We start from the raw sequence: 22175 nt of genomic DNA, 5'->3' as shown, positions 1-22175 counted from the left end.
ACCGTGTGCAGATGGGCGTAGGGTTGACAGGATTAAGGAATTGAATGGGTGGCTCAGGGATTGGTGTGGGAGGAATGGGTTTGAATTTATGGGACATTGGCACCAGTATTGGGGTAGGTGGGACCTGTTCGGGAGGGATGGGGTTGGTTTGAACCGTGCTGGGACCAGAGTGCTGGCGAATCGAGTAAAGAGGACTGTAGACAGGGCTTTAAACTAATTGGGGGGGGGAGGGTGTGAGGGTAGGTGACCTTACGAGGTCTAAAGTTAAGGAGAGTGTACATGTAAGGGAAGAGGCCGAGGATGTCCCAATAATAGAGGGAGTAGGGGGCGTGAGTATAGTTGGTGGCGTTGCGGCAAATAGGGTCCAGGTGAAGGCTGGGATGAAAGCACTTTATCTGAATGCACGAAGCATTCGGAATAAAGTGGATGAGCTGATGGCGCAGATCGACACAAATGGATACGATCTGGTGGCCATTACAGAGACGTGGCTGCAGGGTGACAGGGACTGGGAGCTGAATGTACAGGGCTATCAAGTGTTTAGGAAGGATAGGCAGGAGGGAAAAGGGGGGGGCGTAGCTCTACTGATTAAGGATAGCATCAAGGTGGTAGCAAGGGATGATATTGGAGCCAAGGAGCAGAGAGTGGAATCGTTGTGGGTGGAGATTAGGAACAGCAAAGGGAGGAAGACGCTGGTGGGTGTCGTCTATAGGCCCCCGAGTAATGATCTGGAGATGGGGCGGGCTGTTAACGCGCAAATAAGTGCGGCGTGCAGGAATGGGACGGCCGTAGTTATGGGGGATTTCAATCTGCATATTGATTGGTCGACCCATGTTGGACGTGGGGGGCTCGAGGAAGAGTTCTTGGAATGCTGCTGGGATAGTTTCCTCGAACAGTGTGTGTTGGAGCCGACGAGGGAGCGAGCTATCTTGGATCTGGTGCTATGTAATGAAGCGGGTAGAATTAGGGACCTTGTGGTGAAGGATCCTCTTGGGGAGAGTGATCATTGTATGGTGGAGTTTCTGGTGCAGATGGAGGAGGAGAAAGTAGGTTCCCGGACACGCGTCCTTTGTTTGAATAGAGGGAAATACGGTAGGATGAGAGAAGAATTGGTGAATGTGGACTGGGAGAGCGCGTTGGAGGGAGGGTCTGTTGAGGAGCAGTGGAGGATCTTTAAGGAGATCTTTCTTGGTGCTCAACGGAAATTTATTCCGATGGTCAAAAAGGATAGTAGGAGGAGAGGTAATAAGCCGTGGATAACAAAGGAGATGAAGGAAAGTGTTAAACTAAAAGCGGAGGAATTTAGAGTAGCTAAGAGTAGTGGGCGAGAAGAGGATTGGGAGAGGTTTAAATGTCAACAAAGATTGACAAAGAAGTTGATAAGGAAGGGTAGGAGAAACTATGAAGCTGGGCTAGCGCTTAATATAAAAAAGGATAGCAAGAGTTTTTATAAATATATAAAAAGGAAGAGGCTGGCTAGGGTGAATGTTGGTCCTTTAGAGGATGAGAAAGGGGACCTAGTGGTAGGGGATGGGGATATGGCTAAGGTCTTGAATAACTTTTTTGTTTCTGTCTTCACGGAGGAGGACGTGAATAATTTGCCGGGTGTTAGCGATGGAAAGGTGGTAGGACTGGAGGGTCTTAATGACATTACTGTTACTAGAAAGGCGGTGCTCGACAGACTGGAGGGGCTGATTGTGGACAAGTCCCCAGGACCGGATGGAATGCATCCGAGGGTTCTGAAAGAAATGGCGGAGGTGATAGTGGATGCCTTGGTGGTTATTTTCCAAACGTCGCTGGATTCCGGGGAAGTGCCGGATGATTGGAAAACGGCTAATGTTACGCCGTTGTTTAAGAAGGGTGCCAGGCAAAAGGCGGGGAATTATAGGCCGGTTAGTTTAACGTCTGTGGTAGGTAAAATGTTAGAATCTGTCATTAAGGAGGAAATTGCAAAGCATCTTGAAGGGAATTGCTTGATAGAGCAGACGCAGCACGGTTTCATTAAAGGGAAGTCGTGTCTGACAAATTTACTGGAGTTCTATGAGGATGTGTCTAGGGCGGTGGATAGAGGAGAGCCGGTGGATGTGGTCTTTCTAGATTTTCAGAAGGCGTTTGACAAAGTGCCTCACAAGAGGCTATTGCAGAAGGTCGAGGGACCTGGAGTTGGGGGTAGGGTGTTAGCGTGGATAGAGGATTGGTTGTCAAATAGGAGGCAGAGAGTGGGGGTCAACGGGTGCTATTCGGATTGGCGGATGGTGACTAGTGGAGTGCCCCAGGGGTCGGTGCTGGGGCCTCAGCTTTTTACCATTTATATAGATGATCTGGAGGAGGGAACCGAGTGTAGAGTGTCGAAATTTGCTGATGACACCAAGATTGGGGGAACGGCAAATTGTGCGGAGGGTGTGGAGAGTCTGCAGAAGGATCTAGATAGGCTGGGCGAATGGGCCAGGAAATGGCAAATGGAATTTAATGTTGGCAAGTGTGAGGTGGTCCACTTTGGTAGGAAAAATGGTAGGAAGGACTATTACTTACGAGGCAAAAAACTGCAGCAGGCGACGGTGCAGAGGGACCTCGGGGTCCTTGTGCATGAGTCGCAAAAACCCAGCTTGCAGGTGCAGCAGGTGGTCAGGAAGGCGAATGGGATGCTGGCCTTCATAGCGAGGGGGATTGAATATAAAAGTAGGGAGGTCTTGCTGCAGCTGTATAGGGCATTGGTGAGGCCGCAACTGGAGTACTGTGTGCATTTTTGGGCGCCGCACCTGCGCAAAGATATTTTGGCCTTGGAGGGAGTGCAGAGGAGGTTTACTAGGCTGATACCGGAGTTGAGGGGGTTGAGCTATGAGGAGAGGCTGAATAAACTAGGCTTGTACTCGTTAGAGTTTAGAAGAATGAGAGGAGATCTCATTGAGACGTATAAGATGATGAATGGGATGGATAGGATAGAGGTGGAAAGACTCTTCCCGCTCAAAAAAGACAATAGGACTAGGGGGCACAGCCTCAAGATAAAAGGGGGGCGGTTTAGAACGGAGTTGAGGAGGAACTTCTTCACTCAAAGGGTGGTGAATCTCTGGAATTCTCTACCCGTTGAAGTGGTGGAGGCTGCCTCGCTAAATATTTTTAAGACGCGGGTTGATGGGTTTTTGATAGGAGAGGGGATTAAGGGTTATGGGGAGAGGGCGGGAAAGTGGAATTGAGCAGCGACAGATCAGCCATGATCTTATTGAATGGTGGGGCAGGCTCGAAGGGCTGGATGGCCTACTCCTGCTCCTATTTCTTATGTTCTTATGTTCTAACAATTCTGCTTTGTTTCCACCCTCCCCATCAAATACCATCAGCCTCAACCTGGATCTTAATGTCGACCCATCAGTAGCTCGGCTGGAGTTGTTCCAGTCGTGATGTGCGGGGCAGTTCTATAAGCTAACAGAAAACCTGCCATTTAGTTTCAAATGAAACAGGTGTTTGCTTTCTCATACTGGCCTTTTGCACTGCATGTTGAGGCAATTCATTGATGGGGTGACAAGGTGCCGTATTGATATGTTCTATTCCATTAAAGGCCATGAACTTCTGGAATTCGGCACCTGCGAATGCCGTTCCGTTGTCTGAAATAAGCATTTCTGGTATGGCATAGATGGCGAAACATGGCCATAGCTTCTCAGGTGTGGCATATGAGTTGTGGACTTCACTTTGAATACTGTCATCCTTTTCAAATGGGCATTCGCTAGCGAAAAGAACTAAAGAGGCCAATATAATCTATGTTAACTCTCACCCATGATCTACCTGATGTGGACCTTCAGAGCACCCTCCGTGTTCTCATCCCATGTACTCCCCGCGTTGGAGATCTCTACTGCCTCCCGAAGATATACAAGGCAAACACACCCGACCGTCCCATCGTATCAGGCAATGGGACCCTACAGAAACTCAGCACACATGTAGCAGTTGAACCAAGAGCACTCCTCACCACAATGGATGTCTTGGCATTCTACACCAGCATCCCCCACAATGATGGCATTGCTGCAACTGCCTCAGTACTCAACACTGACAACTGCCAATCTCCAGGTGCAGTTTTACAACTCATCCGCTTCATCCTGGGCCATAATGTCTTCACCTTCAACAACCAGTTCTTCATCCAGACACACGGAGCAGCCATGAGGACCAAATTCACACCTCAATATACCAACATCTTCATGCACAGGTTCAAACAAGGCCACTGTGCCCACCCCAGTCCAACGACAGGATCTCCACATCAAGTTTATTTGCAAGCAGATAAATATGCAGAGTACATTCACAATCTTAATATTTCCAGCTCCAGGATCTATTCTGGCCGCAAAAGTCTCTGCTCTGTGCCAAGATCCCTGCGCTCATTCCCCATTGGGTGATCAGATCACATGACCCTCCCAAGGTATACCCCTAAAAGGGCCAGTGATGTAGTGATGTAAATTGTAGACATTTTTCAACATAGATTCAGTGTTGATGCATTTCTATTCACTGATTAACAACCAATTTTGTCATTAAGAATGAGATATAAATCACAGAGAAAATTTTTAGAGGGCTTTGCTGAGTAAATGCTGGTCAGGGGCTCTATAGCTTGGTATGACTCCTGCGCTGTCCAGGACCATAAGAAACTACAAAGAGTCGTGAACAAAGCCCAGTCCATCACACAAACCAGCCTCACATCCATTGACTCTGTCTACACTTCTCGCTACGTCGGAAAAGCAGCCAGCATTGTCAAGAGCTCCACTCACCCCGCACATACTCTCTTTCTCCTTCTTCCATCAGGAAAAAGATACAAAAGTCTGAGGTTACGTACCAACCGACTCAAGAACAGCTTCTTCCCTCCTGCCATCTGACTTTTGTGTGCACTTACCTCATATTGAGTTGATCTTTCTTTACACCCTAGTCATTTCTGTAACACTACATTCTGCACCCTCTCCTTTCCTTCTCTATGAACAGGATGCTTTGTCTATGTAGTGCGTAAGAAACAATACTTCTCACTATATGAATATATGTGACAATAATAAATCAAATCAAATCAAAAAAGAGCATTGCCCATCGTATGGCCTGTTAAAGGGTATCCATCCAGCCCACTAACTGGTGCACAAAATATACGATGAGGAGGTGCCAGCATTGGATTGGGGTGGGTGCAATAAGAAGTCTTACAACACCAAGCGAAAGTCCAACAGGTTTATTTGGAATCACGAGCTTTTGGAGTGCTGCTCCGAAGAGGTGGAGAGGTGGTTTTACAAACACGGCGTATATAAACAGAAACAGAATTGCAAGATAATGATTGGAATGCAAGACTTGATTACCTGTAAAGACTCAAATTCCGAGCATTATCTTACAATTGCATTTTTATCAATATATACCGTATTTGTGAACTCATGTCTCCATTCACCTAATGAAGGAGTAGTGCTCCAAAAGCTCGTTATTCCAAATAAACCTGTTGGACTTTAACCTGGTGTTACAAAATACATGTAAGTGGAAATGACAGATTTTGTAAGGAGCTGTTCCTTCAATCACAAGCTGTTTTCTCCTATGACCACTGATAGGTTAACTGGTCTGACTATCAGCTGCAAAGCTGGGAGAGAAAGTCTATGATTGGAGAAGCTGAGAGCAATGGGAAAAGGCCTAATTAAGTAAGGGAGGTTGTGAGCGAGCCACGGTTGTGAGTCTGCCACGGGGACAAGCGAGGCTTTAAGGGAAAGGTCTGCCCATGTGGATGGCTTGGAGAGCTGAGGATGGTGCCATGGGGAACAGAAGCTGCAGGAGAGATTTTGAACATGAGCAATGTGATATGGTGCCACTTCCCACAGACATGCTCGCACAAGTCAATACCTGGTGCTGGGAACTTTGATATCTTCCAGGGACAATACATTATTTATTTGATTTGATTTATTATTGTCACATGTATTAACATACAGTGAAAAGTATTGTTGCCTCCAAACTTCATATTGCTCGCACATAAATATTAGCTTATCCACCTTGTGCTTTCTTCTCTTGTACTGGATTTTCACCCTCACCAAATTCCAGTTGGGCTCTCTATCTTGCTTTATGATATTCTTGTTTGCACTTGTAAGACTCTCAAATTCTTTCCTTAATATAAGTTTGAGACACAACCTGCCTTAATTGAAAAGGTGGTTTTGGCATTGATTGACAACTTTAACACCTGGCATTGACCTACTTAGAGTTGACTGACAGTTAATTAGCAACAGACTTGCAATTATGTAATTAGCAAGATAAATTGTGAATGCCTTACCTTTCCAAAATAGTCTCACCAGCCCTGTGAATGAGAAAAACATTAAAATGTGGTCCCTCACGAGAATAAGTTGAACACCTCTAATCTTCAATGAGGGAGTCACAGTCTCAGGTAAGAGTGGCCATTTTGGACTGAGATGAGGAGAAATCCCCCACTCTAAATGTTGTGAATCATTGGAATTCCCTGTTGCAGAGGGCTGTGAATTGTCATTTACTTCACACATTCAAGACAGAGGATCGCTTTTTGGGTACTCCAGCTTTAGCCACCTTGCATCAAGTCATGCCCATCAGCCCTGTGCTTGCTGGGGTCTAGCAACACTTTCATTTTAGAACTCCAATTCTTATTTCAAATCTCTCCACAGTCTTGCCTCTCCCTATGTCATCCATCGCTGCAAACTTCTGAGAACTCTGTATTTCCCCACCTCTCTTATGTATCCTTCACTCCCTTTGCTCCTCCATCGATAGCTATATGTTTAACTGTCTAGACTTTATGCTGCTGAACTTTTTTCTTGAATGCCTTCATCTCTCTCTCTCCCTTAAGAAATCTCCTTGAAATCTATCTCTTTGATCAAAGTACACATTACCCCTCCTAATATTTTCTTTCTCTTGGCTCAGTAACAATTCTTGCCTGTTGGCACTCCTGCGGAGTTTTCCTACACCTTCAAAGTAAATGAAAATTCTTGTTGAATAAGCTGCATATATTGACAGGATGTTCCTCACGTGTATTTATCAAGGTGATCCTTGTGCTTAGCACCCAGTGCTTAGCACTGCTGCCTCACAGCGCCAAGGACCCCACCTTGATACCTGGCTTGGGTCACTGTCTGCAGAGTCTGCACGTTCTCCCCGTGTCTGCGTAGGTTTCTTCCAGGTACCCTGGTTTCTTCCCACAGTGCAAAAGACGTGCATTGGCCATGCTGAATTCTGCCTCAGTGTACCTGAACTGGAGTGTGGCAACTAGGGCAACTTCATTGCAGTGTTAATGTAAGCCTACTTGTGACTAATAAATAAACTTAACAAAAATCTTTGAATCAAGGCCAAAGAAAGACTGATAAAGTTAACATTAAGAGGAGTACAATAGAGGAGGAATTTCTGGAGTCTATACAGGATGGTTTTCTAGAGCAATACATTGAGAAACCAACAAAGGAGCAGGCTATCTGGGACTCAGTGCTGTGCAATGAGAAAGGATTAGTTGGCAATCTAGTTGTGACAGGATCCTTGGGGACGAATGACCATAATATGGTGGAATTCTTTGTCAAGACACATAGTGATGTAGTTGGTTCTGAGACCAGGGTCCTTAATCTAAATGAAGGTAACTATGATGGTATGAAAATTTAATCAGCCATAATGGACTGGGAAATATGACTGAAAGGAAAGACAGTGGACAGACAATGGCAGGCGTTTAAAGAACAAATGGGTGAACTGCAGAAGTTGTTTATTTCTGTTGGGCGCAAGAGCAGGAAGGAAATTGTGGCCAAACCATGGCTTAAAATGGAAATTAGAGATAGTATTAGATTCAAGAGAGAAGCATACAAATTGGCACAAAAAAGCAACAGGCCTGAGGATTGGAAGCAGTTTAAAATTCAGCAAAGGAGAACCAGGGGTTGATTAAGAAGGGAAAAATTGAGTATGAAGGTAAGGTAGCTGGGAGCATAAAAACTGACTATAAAAGTTTCTACAGATACATAAAGAGGAAAAGATTGACAAAAACGAATGTGGGACCCTTACAGTCAGAAAGGGGAGAATTCACAATGGGGAACAAAGAAATGGCTGAGGAATTAAATTTGTACTTTGCTTCAGTCTTCACAAAGGAAGACATGAATAATATATCAGAAGTGCTGAGAGTAACATGTTTTAGTGAGGATTCGAAGGAAATTAGCATTAGTGGAGAAAAGATTTTGAGGAAATTGATGGGATTGAAGGTGAATAAATCTCCAGGTCCTGATAATCTTCATCCCAGAGTACTTAAGGAAGTGAACCTGGAAATAATAAATCCATTGGTGGCCATTTTCCAAAATTCTTTGGACTCTGGAATAGTTCCTACAGATTGGAGAGTAGCTAATGTAAGCCCGCTATTCAAAAAGGGAGGTAGAGAGAAAACAGGGAACTGAAGATAATTGAGCCTAACGTCAGTACTAGGGAAGTTGCTAGGGTCTATTACCAATGATTTTGTAGCTTGGCATTTGGAAGGCAGTGGTATAATCAGACAAAGTCAGCATGGATTTACAAAAGGGAAATCATGCTCTTTGAATGTGAGGTAATGCATTTTGGAAGGTCTAATACAGATTGGAAATACAGTTAGGAAATATACAGTAAATGGCAGAACCTTAAGGGTATTGATAGGCAAAGGGATCTGGGTGTACAGGTACATAGGTCACTGAAAGTGACAATGCAGGTTGAGAAGGTAGCCAGGAAGGCATACAGCATGCTTGTCTTCTTCAGCTGGAGCATTGAGTTTAAAAATTGGCGAGTCTATTTGCAGCTTTATAGAACCTTAGTTCGCCCACTCTTGGAATATAGTGTTCAGTTCTGGTCGCCACACCACTAGAAAGATGTGGAGGCTTTGGAGAGAGTACAGGAAAGACTTACCAGGATGTTGTCTGGTATGGAGGGCATTAGCTATGAGGAGAGGTTGGAGAAACTTGGTTTGTTCTCACTGGAACAACGGAGGTTGAGGGGGTGACCTGACAGAAGTCTATAAGATTGTGAGAGGCATGGACAGAGTGGATCGTCAGAAGCTTTTTCCCAGGTGGAAGAGTCAATTACTAGGGGGCACAGTTTTAAGGTGAGAGGGGCAAAGTTTAAAGGAGATGCACAAGGCAGATTTTTTACACAGAGTAGTGGGTGCCTGGAACTCGTTGCCGGGGGAAGTAGTGGAAACGGATATGGTAGTGACTTTTAAGGGGTGTCTTGACAGATACATGAATAGGAAGGGAATAGAGGGATATGGTCCCTGGAAGGGTAGGTGGTTTTACTTAAGACAGGCAGCTCGATCAGTGCAGGCTTGGAGGGCCAAAGGGCCTGTTCCTGTGCTGTAATTTTCTTTGTTCTTTATTCTTTGAATTTATTGAAATATCTTGAAAATGTGCATACTCATTCATAATGAATTTAAGTAAATTATTGAGCGCCTCCTCTGAGGTTGCTGTCTCGACGACACCAGGAAATTGGTTTCATGTACCTCTGCCTTCTTCATTTCCTCCATTAACATCAGAGATCATCCACACTAGCCCAACGAACATCAAAGACGTTCTTTAAGGCATCACCAGTACCATCTTCTCACACAGCAATAAACTATCTCTCTGAACAAAGTGTAAATAGTGCATCGAATTTATTCACCCACTTTGTTTTCCCAGTTGTTTACTTTAGTGATGCATCTTCATTCTAGTACATTGTGTGTGTTTCTCGCTAGTAATCTGTGGCAAGTGAGCCGCCAATAGAAGCATGTTGAATTTCAGTGTGAACCGATAGAGCTTCAGCAGTTCTGTTGAAACGTCACAGAGTATAAAATGTGATATTTCTCACTCCAAAGATGTTGCCTGACCTGCTATGTTTTCCGGTAATCTCTATTTGTATTTGAGATTCAAGTGATCCCATCCTGTATCTTTTTGTGTTGGTCCCTGAGATGGTCCCACAACTGATATGGATGGCTGTTGACTAGTCCTTTCATTTTCTGATGCATCTACTTGACTCCAGGCAAGTTTCTAGCAGTTCTGACAGATTCCGCGCCCCCCATAGACGTTACCATATATCTTGCGCCTTTCATCTCCTATCACTTAGTTCATCATTAGTTATTCCTGTTAGTGTTTTGTTATAAATGGCTTTTTAGTGTATAATCCCACTGCTGCACTCCACAATAAGTAACATTGGAATGAGATAGCTATATGACCTTTATCTTTTGAGTACTTTATGATATTGATTTTTTGTTCACAGCTCAGGCAGAAAGGGAATTTGATTGGAATATTTGCTCACACTAGTTTGCGAAATGATTATGGCCGGAATTTTACTGGCACGCCAACCCCGATTCCAGAGGTAGATGAGGCTCATAGATTACAACAGCCATATAAAAGTAGGGACCTGGTGTGGCAGCAACAGGAGTAAGGAGGTATGTCTTATGGGGCTGCAGCCCCCAGAGTCCAGGGGAGTTGGAGGCAGGGTCTGGAAAGTTTCTGCTTGCTGTGGGGAAATTCCTCAAGAGCTGGTCCCGGGCCCAGAGATGTTGCTTGTAGTCTCTGTGAGGTGGGCTGGTGTCCTTTATTGAGTGCTGGTCAGACTGCTGTCTGCAGTCACTGAGCTGTTCCTTTGTTCTGGCTGTGGGGTGTGGTGAGTGCTGGGGTTTCAGGAAGGTGGGGGAATGAACCATGTGTTGCCTGAGGGCTAATCAGTTCAGGCAGCTGGTGCTCCAAGCAGGAGTGCTTGGGTTAACACAGACACCCATACTGCATGTACCCTGCACTGAATGGGGAACCCATCTTGTGATACTTAGCAGTCTGTCCCTGCCCCATGTCCCTGACCTGCAACACATGCCTGGAAGGGAATACTGTAGTTGCACTCATGGCAATGGTTGAAGGGGGCACAATGGTCACACCAATCTGTATGCTCTCCCTGCCTTATCCCCTCTTATCACAACGGGGATGGAATATAAAAGCAGGGAGGTCTTGCTGCAGTTGTACAAGATACTGGTGAGGCCGCAACTAGAGTACTGTGTGCAATTTTGGTCCCCTTATTTGCGAAAGGATATATTGGCCTTGGAGGGGGTGCAGAGAAGGTTCACCAGGTTGATACCGGAGATGAGGGGGTTAGCTTATGAGGAGAGATTGAGTAGGTTGGGCCTGTACTCATTGGAGTTTAGAAGACTGAGGGGTGATCTTATAGAGACATATAAGATAATGAAGGGGCTAGGTAGGGTAGAGGCAGAGAGATTCTTTACACTTAGAAAGGAAACAAGAACTAGAGAATACAGCTTCAAAATAAGGGGCAGTCAGTTTAGAACAGAGTTGAGGAGGAACTTCTTCTCTCAGAGGGTAGTGAATCTCTGGAATTCTCTGCCCATTGAAGCAGTGGAGACTACCTCGTTGAATATGTTTAAGTCACAGGTAAATAGATTGCTGATCAATAAAGGAATTAAGGGCTATGGGGAGCAGGCGGGTAAGTGGAACTGAACCACTTTCAGATCAGCCATGATCTTATTGAATGGCGGGGCAGGCTCAAGGGTTCCTATTTCTTATGTTCTTATGCCAATCACATCCATGATGTCAATGGCAGAGAACCTAATCAGTGATGTACGGCACCACAGATTGTGTGTGTTGCCACCATCAACAAGTGGGGGTATTGGTCCCAGCGAGGGATTGCGGGAGATTGGAGTGGTGGTGCTGGGGTAGGTGCAAGCAATGAAATTATCTCTCAATCTCTCTTTCTCTAACCCCCACTGTGCAGAATGGATCCCAGACTGATTGATTTAGAACTGGCTACCATGGTGGTGGCTGAGGAGGAGGATTTGGCTCATGAGGTGGAGGGAGGCCATTCCAGGAGCAGCCAGTGGCTGACCCAGAGGAAGGAGGGGAGGTGGCTGCTGCTGATGTCCAAGAGCTGGGAGAGCAGTCTCCTGAAAGGGTGGCCAGGAGAAGGAGGATGCGGAGGGTAAGAACGTACCAGAGCAGAATATCTTTTGAGGGGCTGTAGGAGGTCACGTGCCATTGCAGGCCCGCCTATCCAAGGACATGATCTGGCACCTGTGTGAAGTACTTGCACGCCTGGCACCTGAGCGGAGGGGCAGACACCCGCTCCCAGTAGAAGTTCAGGTGACCCCAGTTCTTAACTTCCACGCAACAGGATCATTTCAGGCACCCAGTGGAAAACTCTGTGGAATCTCTCAGGTTTCAGTCCACAGATATGTCTGCCAGGTGACAGATATCTTGTTCACCCGGACAGGCCAATACATACACTTTAATGTTGGATAGGGTCAGCAGGAGACCCGACCTGCAAACTTCACCGCCATTGTCAGGATGCCCCATGTCCAGGGGGAAGTGAACAGGGTACACATTACCCTGTGGTCCCCAAGAGGTGAGGGGCGACCATTCATTAACTGAAAGGGGTTCCACCCCCTCAAAGTGCAAATTGTCTGTGACTAGCGGATGATTATCATGCAGACCTGTGTATGCCACCCAGGGAGTGTCCAGGACAGCTATGTACTGAGACAGCCGGATATCCCTGGGCTCTTTGAAGACTGCCGAGATGCTGGGATGGCTTGTGGGGGACAAAGGTTACCTGCTGAGGTCATGGTTGATGATGCCTGTGTGGAGGCTCGAGATGGTGGTCTGCTACAATGAGGCCCATGCTGCCACAGGTCCACAGTAGAGCGCTGCATTGGCTGGTTAAAGTTAAGATTCCGTTGCCTGGACCGCTCTGGGGGGAGCCCTCCACTATAACTCTGAGCATGCCTCTCGCATTATCACCGTCTGCTGCATTCTGCACATTTTGCAGCAGCCGGGAGACCAGCTGGAGGAGGAGGAGGAGGAGGAGTGGCAGTAGGCAGAGCTGGAGGACCTGCTAAATGAGGAGCCAGAGGATGAAGGGCAAGCTGTGATGACAGTCACCCGGAAGGACAGGGCAGCGGGTTGGGGGGTGTGGGGGGGGTGCGGTGTGGGGAAGTTGTAGGGGGGGTGGGTGTGGTGGAACATAAGCAAACCTGGGCTATGCCATTCCGGGCTTGCTAATGGTGTGGAATGTCAATTTCCATGTTGTAATCAGCCTCGCACTGATTTCCAGCATGAGGCTGATTACATTGAAAAAAGGGGGCAGGGAAAGTCGCAATTGGCTGGAAGCCGGTTGCAACACCCGCTCCAGACCCGCCACTTACATTTCCTGACCCGCTGCACTCCTCAAGTAGCACAGCGAGCCGGGACAATTATGCCCACTGAATTAAATATCTTCTGCTTCTTGCTGTGTCTAACCCCTCTCCTGGACTGAGAAAATCCCATGCAGAATTTTGAAGAAGAGGAGGGGGAGTTTTGACAAGGTTTATCGCTCAACCAACATCAATCACCGATTCCTCAGAAGACATGCACTTCATTGGGGCACCGTACGGTGGTACAGTGGTTCGCACCGCTACCTCACAGTACCAGCAACTTGGTTCAACTCTGGCCTTGGGTGACTGTTTGAAGTTTGCACCTGCTCCAAGTGTCTGTGTCGGTTTCCTCCCACATGCCAAAGGTGTGTGGGTTAGGTTGACTGACCATGGTTAATTGCTGCTTAGTGTCAGGGCAGTTAGCTAGGTAAATATGTGGGGTTATGGGGGATCGTGCCTGGGTTGGATTGTTGTTGGGGCAGGCTTAATGGGCTGAATAGCCTCCCTCTGCACTGTAGGGATTCTATGATTGCAAAAGGGAGATGGCCTATGATTGTAAAAGGGTAGCATGGTGGCACACAGTGGTTAGCACTGCTACCTCACTGTGCCAGATCCCCAGGTTCAATTTTGGTCTTGGGTCATTGTGTGGAATGTGCACAATCTCCTCATGGCTGTGTGGCTCCCCCTGGGTGTTCAGATTTCCTCCCACACTCTAAAGATGTATGGATTAGGTGGATTGGCCATGCTAAATTGACCCTAGTGTTCAGGGGGTTAGCAGGGTAAAGGGTTACATGAATGGGGTCAGGGTGGGATTGTGGTTTGTGCATGCTTCATGGGCCATATGGCCTCCTTTCGTGCGGTCTGGATTCTATGATCTGAAGAGCAAGCTGATCATTTTAACTGCACCTCAGCAATCTTTAGAGTGGGCACCTTTTTTAAATCTGGCGGGAATAAAGAAGTGTGCAGACTTCAGCAGTCTGCATGATATGGCGATGCCGGCGTTGGACTGGGAATAAACACAGTAAGAAGTCTCACAACGCCAAGTTAAAGCCCAACAGGTTTATTTGGGAGCAAAAGCCACGAGCTTTCCGGAGCGCTTGCTGCCCCTTGCTCAGGTGAGTGTCTGCAGGGACAGTGATACATACCCAGCCTGGACAGCAGGGGTCAGGATGTGGTCCGGACTTGCTCGCTGCCGGGCGCCACCCGCCCCGCTCTCCCGGTCCGCGCGGGGGAGCGCGCGGGGAGGGAGTGCGCGCCGCGCGCGTCGCACGACCCCGAGTGCAGGCGGGCGCGCGCGTCGCTGGTGAGTGCGCCGCGCGCTGGAGTGGCGCGCTGTGCGGGAACAGCTGGTGGGGGAGCCTGGCTGAGCTGAGCGGAGCGGGAGGGGGACGACAGAGTCGCACCCTGGCAGCAAGGCAGCTGGGCGGAGCCGGGAGAGCCCGGAGCTGGGGATTTTTTTTTGTTTTCGGCGTTTCCTTTCCACATTGGCCAGAGGGAGAAGTGGATAAATTGGGGCTCTGGGATCTGATTAATACCACCCCAGCCCCAGCCCTTATTCCACCCCCCCCTCATCCCATAAGAAGCTCCTCCTCAGCACAGTGAAGGTTGTTGTTGAGGGGCAACGCAAGGTGGGAGCATCAGTGCAGGAGGAAATGCAAAGCAGCCTCTCCAGCTGCGGGGATTCATTCCAGTGAGGCTGCAGACAGCTGCTGAGATCCCAAAACATTGACCGGGAGAGTCTCATCACTGCTTCGGCCATGCCACAGGGGATGGAGAAGTTTTTACAAATAGCCCCTCACTCCCTGGCCGTGGTGCTGGCTCGGAGCGGCGCAGCCAGGGCGCCGGTGCCGGGCACCCGGGACATCCCGCACCACCACCACGCCGCCGGCTATGAGATCTTCGCCGACTTCAAGGCGGAGAACATGCAACACTTCTGGAACAAGCGGGTGACAGACGCTATCTCGGAGGCTTTCTTCCTTGGCTGGATAGACGAGCACGTCCTGCTGATCCAGGGCAGGGAGTCCCACCTGGAGGTGCTGAGAGAGGCTTGGACTAGGAGGTCCCTCAAACCTCCCCGGGGATTCAGCATCAAGTATCTGGGTGAGTGTGGACACCTGCAGGCGCAGTGAAACCATTCTGGCTTTAAAGTATCCATCCATCCTGGCGGATTTTCACACAGTAACTTGATTGCATTGTTAATGTCAGCCTACTTCATTGCAGTGTAAGCCTACTTATGACACTAATAATAAATAAACTTTAGCTTCAAATAAGTAGTTTTGGTGATGGTGCACCTTGCTAATAGGGTGACCTACTTTTAACAGAAACAGATGAAACCTCATTTTATTGTCGATATTTTTGCCCTGGGATTTAAAACTCATTCCCTGTCTGGTTGATTGCTACAATATTACAGCCATTTAAACTGTAACCATTCTACCTCTGAGCTGCCAGATGTAGTTCAGGATTGTTGACAGTAATGAACTTTTCAATGTCTGGGAGCAGGTTATCCCAATATTTGCGCGCAGAAGTACACACATCATTGCGTTTCGAATTAGCCCTAAATTTTGCTCAGTGCCTCAAACAGACCCGTAAACAAAACATAAGTTTTAAACGTTCCTCTGGTGAAGGATAGACTGATCATTGCAAATACCGAATAGTTGGATGATGCATTCCCCCGACCGGGTGAATAAAAATAGTAGGCAATTCTGGTGTCTTAGTTTGAACCCTGACAGAAGACATACGGACAGCCTGCTGTTTACACTCGTTGCCTTTAAATATTTAACGAAGAAAAAGGTTCAGTGTCAGCGCAGTATTCCTCTGGGTGAACCGAGGTATTGCAGATTAATTCTAGCATTACAGAGTAGACCCTGAGCCAAAGCATTGATGTTTGGAGAGCTTGTTTGTCCATTACAGATGATCTGCCAGGGATGTAATTAAGGGCTGGGTGAAATGCGGCCATGCAGTCGGACTATTGAAGCATCGCTCTTCTGCGATTAAAGCATCCACATAATATTGAAGGAATATTTAAGAATGTGGATATACTTAGATGCATTATTTGGTTGGGAAACAACGTACACATTTATAAACATAAATTCGGTTGATTAGCTAAAGAGTTTTACTAAGCCCTGCTAAGATTCCAATTGTTATATTAAAATCTGCAAACACAAGGTGGATTACGATAATGGCACTGTATGTAGCTAATTTATATTTAGTCATGCCATGCTTGGTAGCGAGATGCCTAATGGATACAACTCTGTAACTTCATACCCTACTAAAAGCAATCTCAATAATGTACACCAGTCCAGCATGGTAACACAAATGAGAAGCTCTGAGTTGTTATGCCACATACCTGTGCAGATCACCATACGATCTGTTAGAAAATGAATACCTGTCAGCTAGAAAGGTTCAATGATCTAACACACAGGTTAATCTCCAAGCCCTGAAATTCAAATAAAACAATGCCCTGTATTTTGTAAGAGCAGCAGATATCAGAGGGTAAAGTGCAGCCTCAAAAGGTTTGAATGGCTGTGGTGAATGGACCTGGGGACTTCTGTGTGAAAGTCTGGTAGTGTTTTTTAAAAAGGCAGCCAATATGTTAGGGAGTCAAATGAAAGGTGCAGCTATGGACTTTGTTTGCTTTATGCATTGGTTATTGTATTGAGTGCAATGTTATTACAGCAGAATGCCTTCTTAATTCAACAAGACAATCAAATTGTTATTGGGTAACATAAGAACATAAGAAATAGGAGCAGGAGTAGGCCATCTAGCCCTTCGAGCCTGCCCCGCCATTCAATAAGATTATGGCTGATCTGTCGCTGCTCAGTTCCACTTTCCCGCTTTCTCCCCATAACCCTTAATCCCCTCTCTTATCAAAAACCCATCAACCCGCATCTTAAAAATATTTAGCGAGGCAGCCTCCACCACTTCAACGGGCAGAGAACTCCAGAGATTCACCACCCTTTGAGTGAAGAAGTTCCCCCTCAACTCCGTTCTAAACCGCCCCCCTTTTATCTTGAGGCTGTGCCCCCTAGTCCTACTGTCTTTTTTGAGCGGGAAGAGTCTCTCCACCTCTATCCTATCCATCCCATTCATCATCTTATACGTCTCAATGAGATCTCCCCTCATTCTTCTAAACTCTAACGAGTACAAGCCCAGTTTATTCAGCCTCTCCTCATAGCTCAACCCCCTCAACTCTGGTATCAGCCTAGTAAACCTCCTCTGCACTCCCTCCAAGGCCAAAATATCTTTGCGCAGGTGCGGCGCCCAAAACTGCACACAGTACTCCAGCTGCGGCCTCACCAATGCCCTATACAGCTGCAGCAAGACCTCCCTACTTTTATATTCAATCCCCCTCGCATGGCATATCTAAATATAAGTTAGTTACATATAGTAGCTGTGTTAACTACAGTTATCAGTTGGGAGCTAGTTACTGAGAAGACAGTGGTGTAAGATTCTTGATTGCAACAATATATGATTGAGAACATTGGTTTGATTTGATTTATTATTGTCATTAACATACAGTGAAAAGTGTTGTTTCTTGCACTATGCAGACAAAGCATACTGTTCATAGAGAAAGAGACAAGAGAGTACAGAACGTAGTGTTTCAGTCATAGCTAGGGTGTAGAGAAAGGTCAACTTAATGCAAGGTAAGTCCATTCAAAAGTCTGACAGCAGCAGGGAAGAAGATGTTTTTGAATCGGTTGGTACGTGATCTCAGAATTCTGTGTCTTTTTACTGATGGAACAAGGTGGAGGACAGAATGTCTGGAGTGCGTGGGGTTCTTAATTATGCTGGCTGCTTTGCCAAGGCAGCGCGAAGTATGGACAGCGTCAGTGGATGGGAGGTTGGTTTGCGTGATGGATTAGGCTACATTCACAACCTTTTGTAGTTACGTGCGGTCTTGGGCAGAGCAGGAGCTATACCAAGCTGTGATACAACCAGAAAGAATGCTTTCTGTGGTACGTTTGTAAAAGCTGGTGAGAGTCGTAACAGACATGCCAAATTTCCTTAGTCTTCTGAGAAAGTAGAGGCTTTGATGGGCTTTCTTAACTATAATGTCGGCATGGGGGGACCAGGACAGGTTGTTGGTGATCTGGACACCTAAAAACTTGAAGCTCTCAATCCTTTCTAGTTCATCTCCATTGATGTAGACAGGGGCATGTTCTCCTTTATGCTTCCTGAAGTCGATGACAATCTCCTTCATTTTGTTGACATTGAGGGAGTGATTATTGTTGCCGCACCAGTTCACCAGATTCTCTATCTCATTCCTGTACTTTGTCTCATCGTTGTTTGAGATCTGTCCCACAACAGTGATGTCATCAGCAAATTTGAAAATCAAATTGGAGGTGAATTTGGCCACACAGTCATAGGTGTATAAGGAATATAGTAGGAAGCTGAAATCGCAACCTTCTGGGCACCGGTGTTGAGGATCGTGGAGGAGGTGTTGTTGCCTGTCCTGACTGATTGTGGTCTGTGAGTTAGGATGTTCAGGATCCAATCGCAGACGGAGGTGCTCAGGCCCAGGCCGCAGAGTTTGGAGATGAGTTTCATGGGAATAATGGTGTTGAAGGCTGAGCTGCAGTCAATAAATAGGAATCTGACGTGTGTCTTTGTTATCTCGGGAATTGCAGGGTTGAGTGCAGGGCCAAGGAGATGGTGTCTGCTGTGGACCTGTTGCAGCAGTAGGCAAACTGCAGTGAAGCCAGGTAGTCCGGGAGGCTGGAATTAATTCATACCGTGACTAGCCTTTCGAAGCTCTTTGTAATGATGATGTCAGAGCCACCGGCCAATAGTCATTAAGGCATGCTGCTTGGTTTTTCTTAGGTACCAGCAAGATGGTTGTCTTCTTGAAGCAAATAGGGACCTCAGATTGTTGTAAGGAGAGGTTGAAGATGTCTGTGAATACCTCCGCCAGCTGATCCGTGCAGTATCTGAGTGCTGGTCCAGGAAACCCATCTGGGCCAGTCGCTTTCCGTAGGTTGACTTTTGAGAAAACTGCTTTGACATCTGTAATGGTGACCCCAGATACAGGTTCATCCAGGGCTCCCAGAGTAGAGGGCACGCTCTCACTGGCCTCTTGCTCAAAATGAGTGTAGAATGCATTGAGCTCATGAGGAAAGGGTGTGTTGGAGCTGGTGAGTTTACATGCCTTCACCTTGTAGCCTGTTATGTCTTGCAGACCTTGCCAGTGTCGCTGAGGGTCTAGCCTGGGACTCTAGCTTGGTCCGGTATTGTCTTTGGTATCTTCGATGGATCTCCTTAGATTGTATCTGGTTTTCTTGTATATGTCAGTTTGCCTGACTTGAAGGCCTCAGTCCTGGACTTCAAGTCTGTGATTGCGCTGTTGCCTATCAGTTCTCTCCAGTCAGGTTTCTACCTCTGATAAACTATGGAACTAGTTCTTATCTGAGTCCTTATCACAAATGACATCCTATGTGATCATATCAAAGATATGATCTTTCTGAAGCCAAGAAGTCTTGAAAAGAACAATGTATTTTCTTTTCATCCCTATATTCTTTCAATCAACCCATCATAAAAATGAATATTTCTCATCAGTATTTACTGTTGAGAAAAGCATGAATGTTAGGGAACTTGGGGAAATAAATAGTGATGTCTTAAGGAGTGTACATATTACAGAGAAGGAGCTGCTCGAAGTCTTAAAGCGCATCAAGGTAGATAAATCCCCGGGACCTGATGAAGTGTATCCCAAGACATTGTGGGAGGCTAGGGAGGAAGTTGTGGGTTCCCTAGCCGAGATATTATAATCATCGATAGTCACGGGTGAGGTGCCTGAAGATTGGAGAGTGTCAAATGTTATGCCGTTGTTTAAAAAGGGCTGCAGGGAAAAGCCTGGGAACTACAGGCCGGTGAGCCTCACATCTGTGGTGGGTAAAATGTTGGAAAGTATTTTGAGAGACAGGATCTACAGGCATTTAGAGATGCAAGTACTGATTAGGGACAATCAGCATGATTTTGTGAGTGAAAAATCATGTTTCACAAATTTGATTGAGTTTTTTGAAGGGGTAAGCCAGAAGGTAGATGAGGGCAGTGCAGTTGATGTTGTCTACATGGACTTTGGTAAGGTACTGCATGGTAGGTTGTTGCATAAGGTTAAATCTCACAGGATCCAGGGTGAGGTATCTAAATGGATACAAAATTGGCTTCTTGACAGAAGTCAGAGGGTGGTTGTAGAGAATTGCTTTTCAAACTGGAGGCCTGTGACCAGAGGTGTGCCTTAGGGATCAGTGCTGGTCACACTGTTATTTGTCATTTATATTAATGATTTGGATGAGAATATAGGGGGCATGGTTAGTAATTTTGTAGATGACACCAAGATTGGCAGCCTAGTGGACAGTGAAGAAAGTTATCTTGGATTGCAAGGGGATCTTGATCAATTGGGCCAGTGGGCTGACAAATGGCAAATGGAGTTTAATTTAGACAAATGCGAGGTGATGCATTTTGGTAGATTGAACCATGGCAGGACTTACTCAGTTAATGGTAGGGCATAGGGAAGAGTTACAGAACAAAGAGATCCAGGGGTACATGTACATAGCTCCTTGAAAGTGGAGTCACAGGTGGACAGAGTGGTGAAGAAGGCATTCGGCATGCTTGGTTTCATCAGTCAGAACATTGAATACAGGAGTTGGAATGTTTTGTTGAAGACATTAGTAAGGCCACACTTGGAATACTGTGTGCAATTCTGGTCTCCCCATTATAGAAAGGATATTATTAAACTAGAAAGAGTGCGGAAAAGATTTACTAGGATGCTATCGGGACTTGATCGATTGAGTTATAAGGAGAAGCTGGATAGACTGGGACCTTTTTCCTCTGGAGCGTAGGAGGCTGAGGGGTGATCTGATAGAGGCCTATAAAATAATGAGGGGCACAGATCAGCTAGATAGTCAATATTTTTCCCGAAGGTTGGGCGGTCTAAAACTAGAGGGCATAGGTTTAAGGTGAGAGGGGAGAGGTACAAAAGTGTCCAGAGGGGCAATTGTTTCTCACAGAGGATGGTGAGGGTCTGGAACAAGTTGCCAGAGGTAGTAGTAGAGGTGGGTACAATTTTGTCTTTTAAAAAGCATTTAGATAGTTATACGGATTTGATGGGTATAGAGGGATATGGGCCAAATGTGGGCAATTGGGTGAGCTTAGGTGTTTTCTAAAAATAAAGGGCGGCATGGACAAGTTGGGCCGAAGGGCCTGTTTTCATGATGTAAACTTCTATGACTCTCTCTGGGTTTCTCCTTCCATTTCTATTTGAGTTACTGGTGGCTACCATGGTAGCAATAGCATCCAAACTCCTTACTCGGAGACTGTGAACTTGATTGCTGTAGTTTGGGTTTAATTGAAATCCCATGGCTGAAGAAAATGATTGCCTTACAATTTGCAATTATCACTGTCCTTTCCATGGCTAAGGCTTCTTCACAAGCCTCCTTTCATGTCAGTGTATTGCCTTTACTCAAATGCTTAGCCTGGATGTTATTGTTCTTTAGATGCTTTGAAGTGGTAACACCAGTCCTATGAAATATTCAGAAATTATGTCTTACAAATGTGTCTCTAATCTTGATTTCTAAGTTTGTGCCATACTTACAGTGATGAGAGACCTTCTCTAATTTGAGACTGTAATCTTCCAACAGTCTTACTTGTCAACTGCTTCCTTTGACAGAACATAACTCTTAATGCAATCTCATTCTTAGTCATCCCATATAAGTCCAGATTCGTACCAGCTTCAAAATATTTCCTAATATTGGGGTCATCACTTTGAAGCATCTGGTTCCATCATGGTGAGGAAATCATTTACTTTATTCTCAGTTTATCTCCAGCTTTGACACAGGATCATCTGGATTCAAAATGTCAGCTCTTTTCTCTCCTTACAGATGCTGCCAGACGTGCTGAGATTTTCCAGTGTTTTCTCCTTTAATTTCAGATTCCAGCATCTGCAGTAATTTGTTTTTACTTTATTCTCATCTCTTACTTTATTGGCTTTTAGCCAAATGTGTAACCTTTGTTCTTAATTACACCAATACTCTTTATTAGATTCCTTATTGTCCCCATATATATGTCTTCACTGACATTTCTTTCAATGACA

General features: G+C 46.0%; 1 protein-coding gene across 2 annotated transcripts in view; it reads left to right on the top strand.

The window, feature by feature from the left end:
* The first annotated feature begins 14729 nt into the window (after nt 1–14729).
* Nucleotides 14730–22175, top strand: part of LOC145343280 (storkhead-box protein 2-like) — a 312594-nt gene continuing 305148 nt past the window's right edge. For both annotated transcript variants that reach the window (XM_080189416.1, XM_080189414.1), the window contains exon 1: nt 14730–15190. In XM_080189416.1, coding sequence (XP_080045542.1) covers nt 14848–15190 — 343 coding nt within the window. In that variant the 5' untranslated portion in view covers nt 14730–14847. The remainder of the gene's footprint in view (nt 15191–22175) is intronic.

The sequence above is a fragment of the Carcharhinus amblyrhynchos genome, chromosome 5 (assembly GCF_965287045.1).
Source record: "Carcharhinus amblyrhynchos chromosome 5, sCarAmb.v2.hapA, whole genome shotgun sequence".
Lineage (NCBI taxonomy): Eukaryota > Metazoa > Chordata > Chondrichthyes > Carcharhiniformes > Carcharhinidae > Carcharhinus > Carcharhinus amblyrhynchos.
The sequence above is the reverse complement of the archived record's forward strand: the minus strand, read 5'-3'. Positions and strand labels throughout refer to the sequence as shown.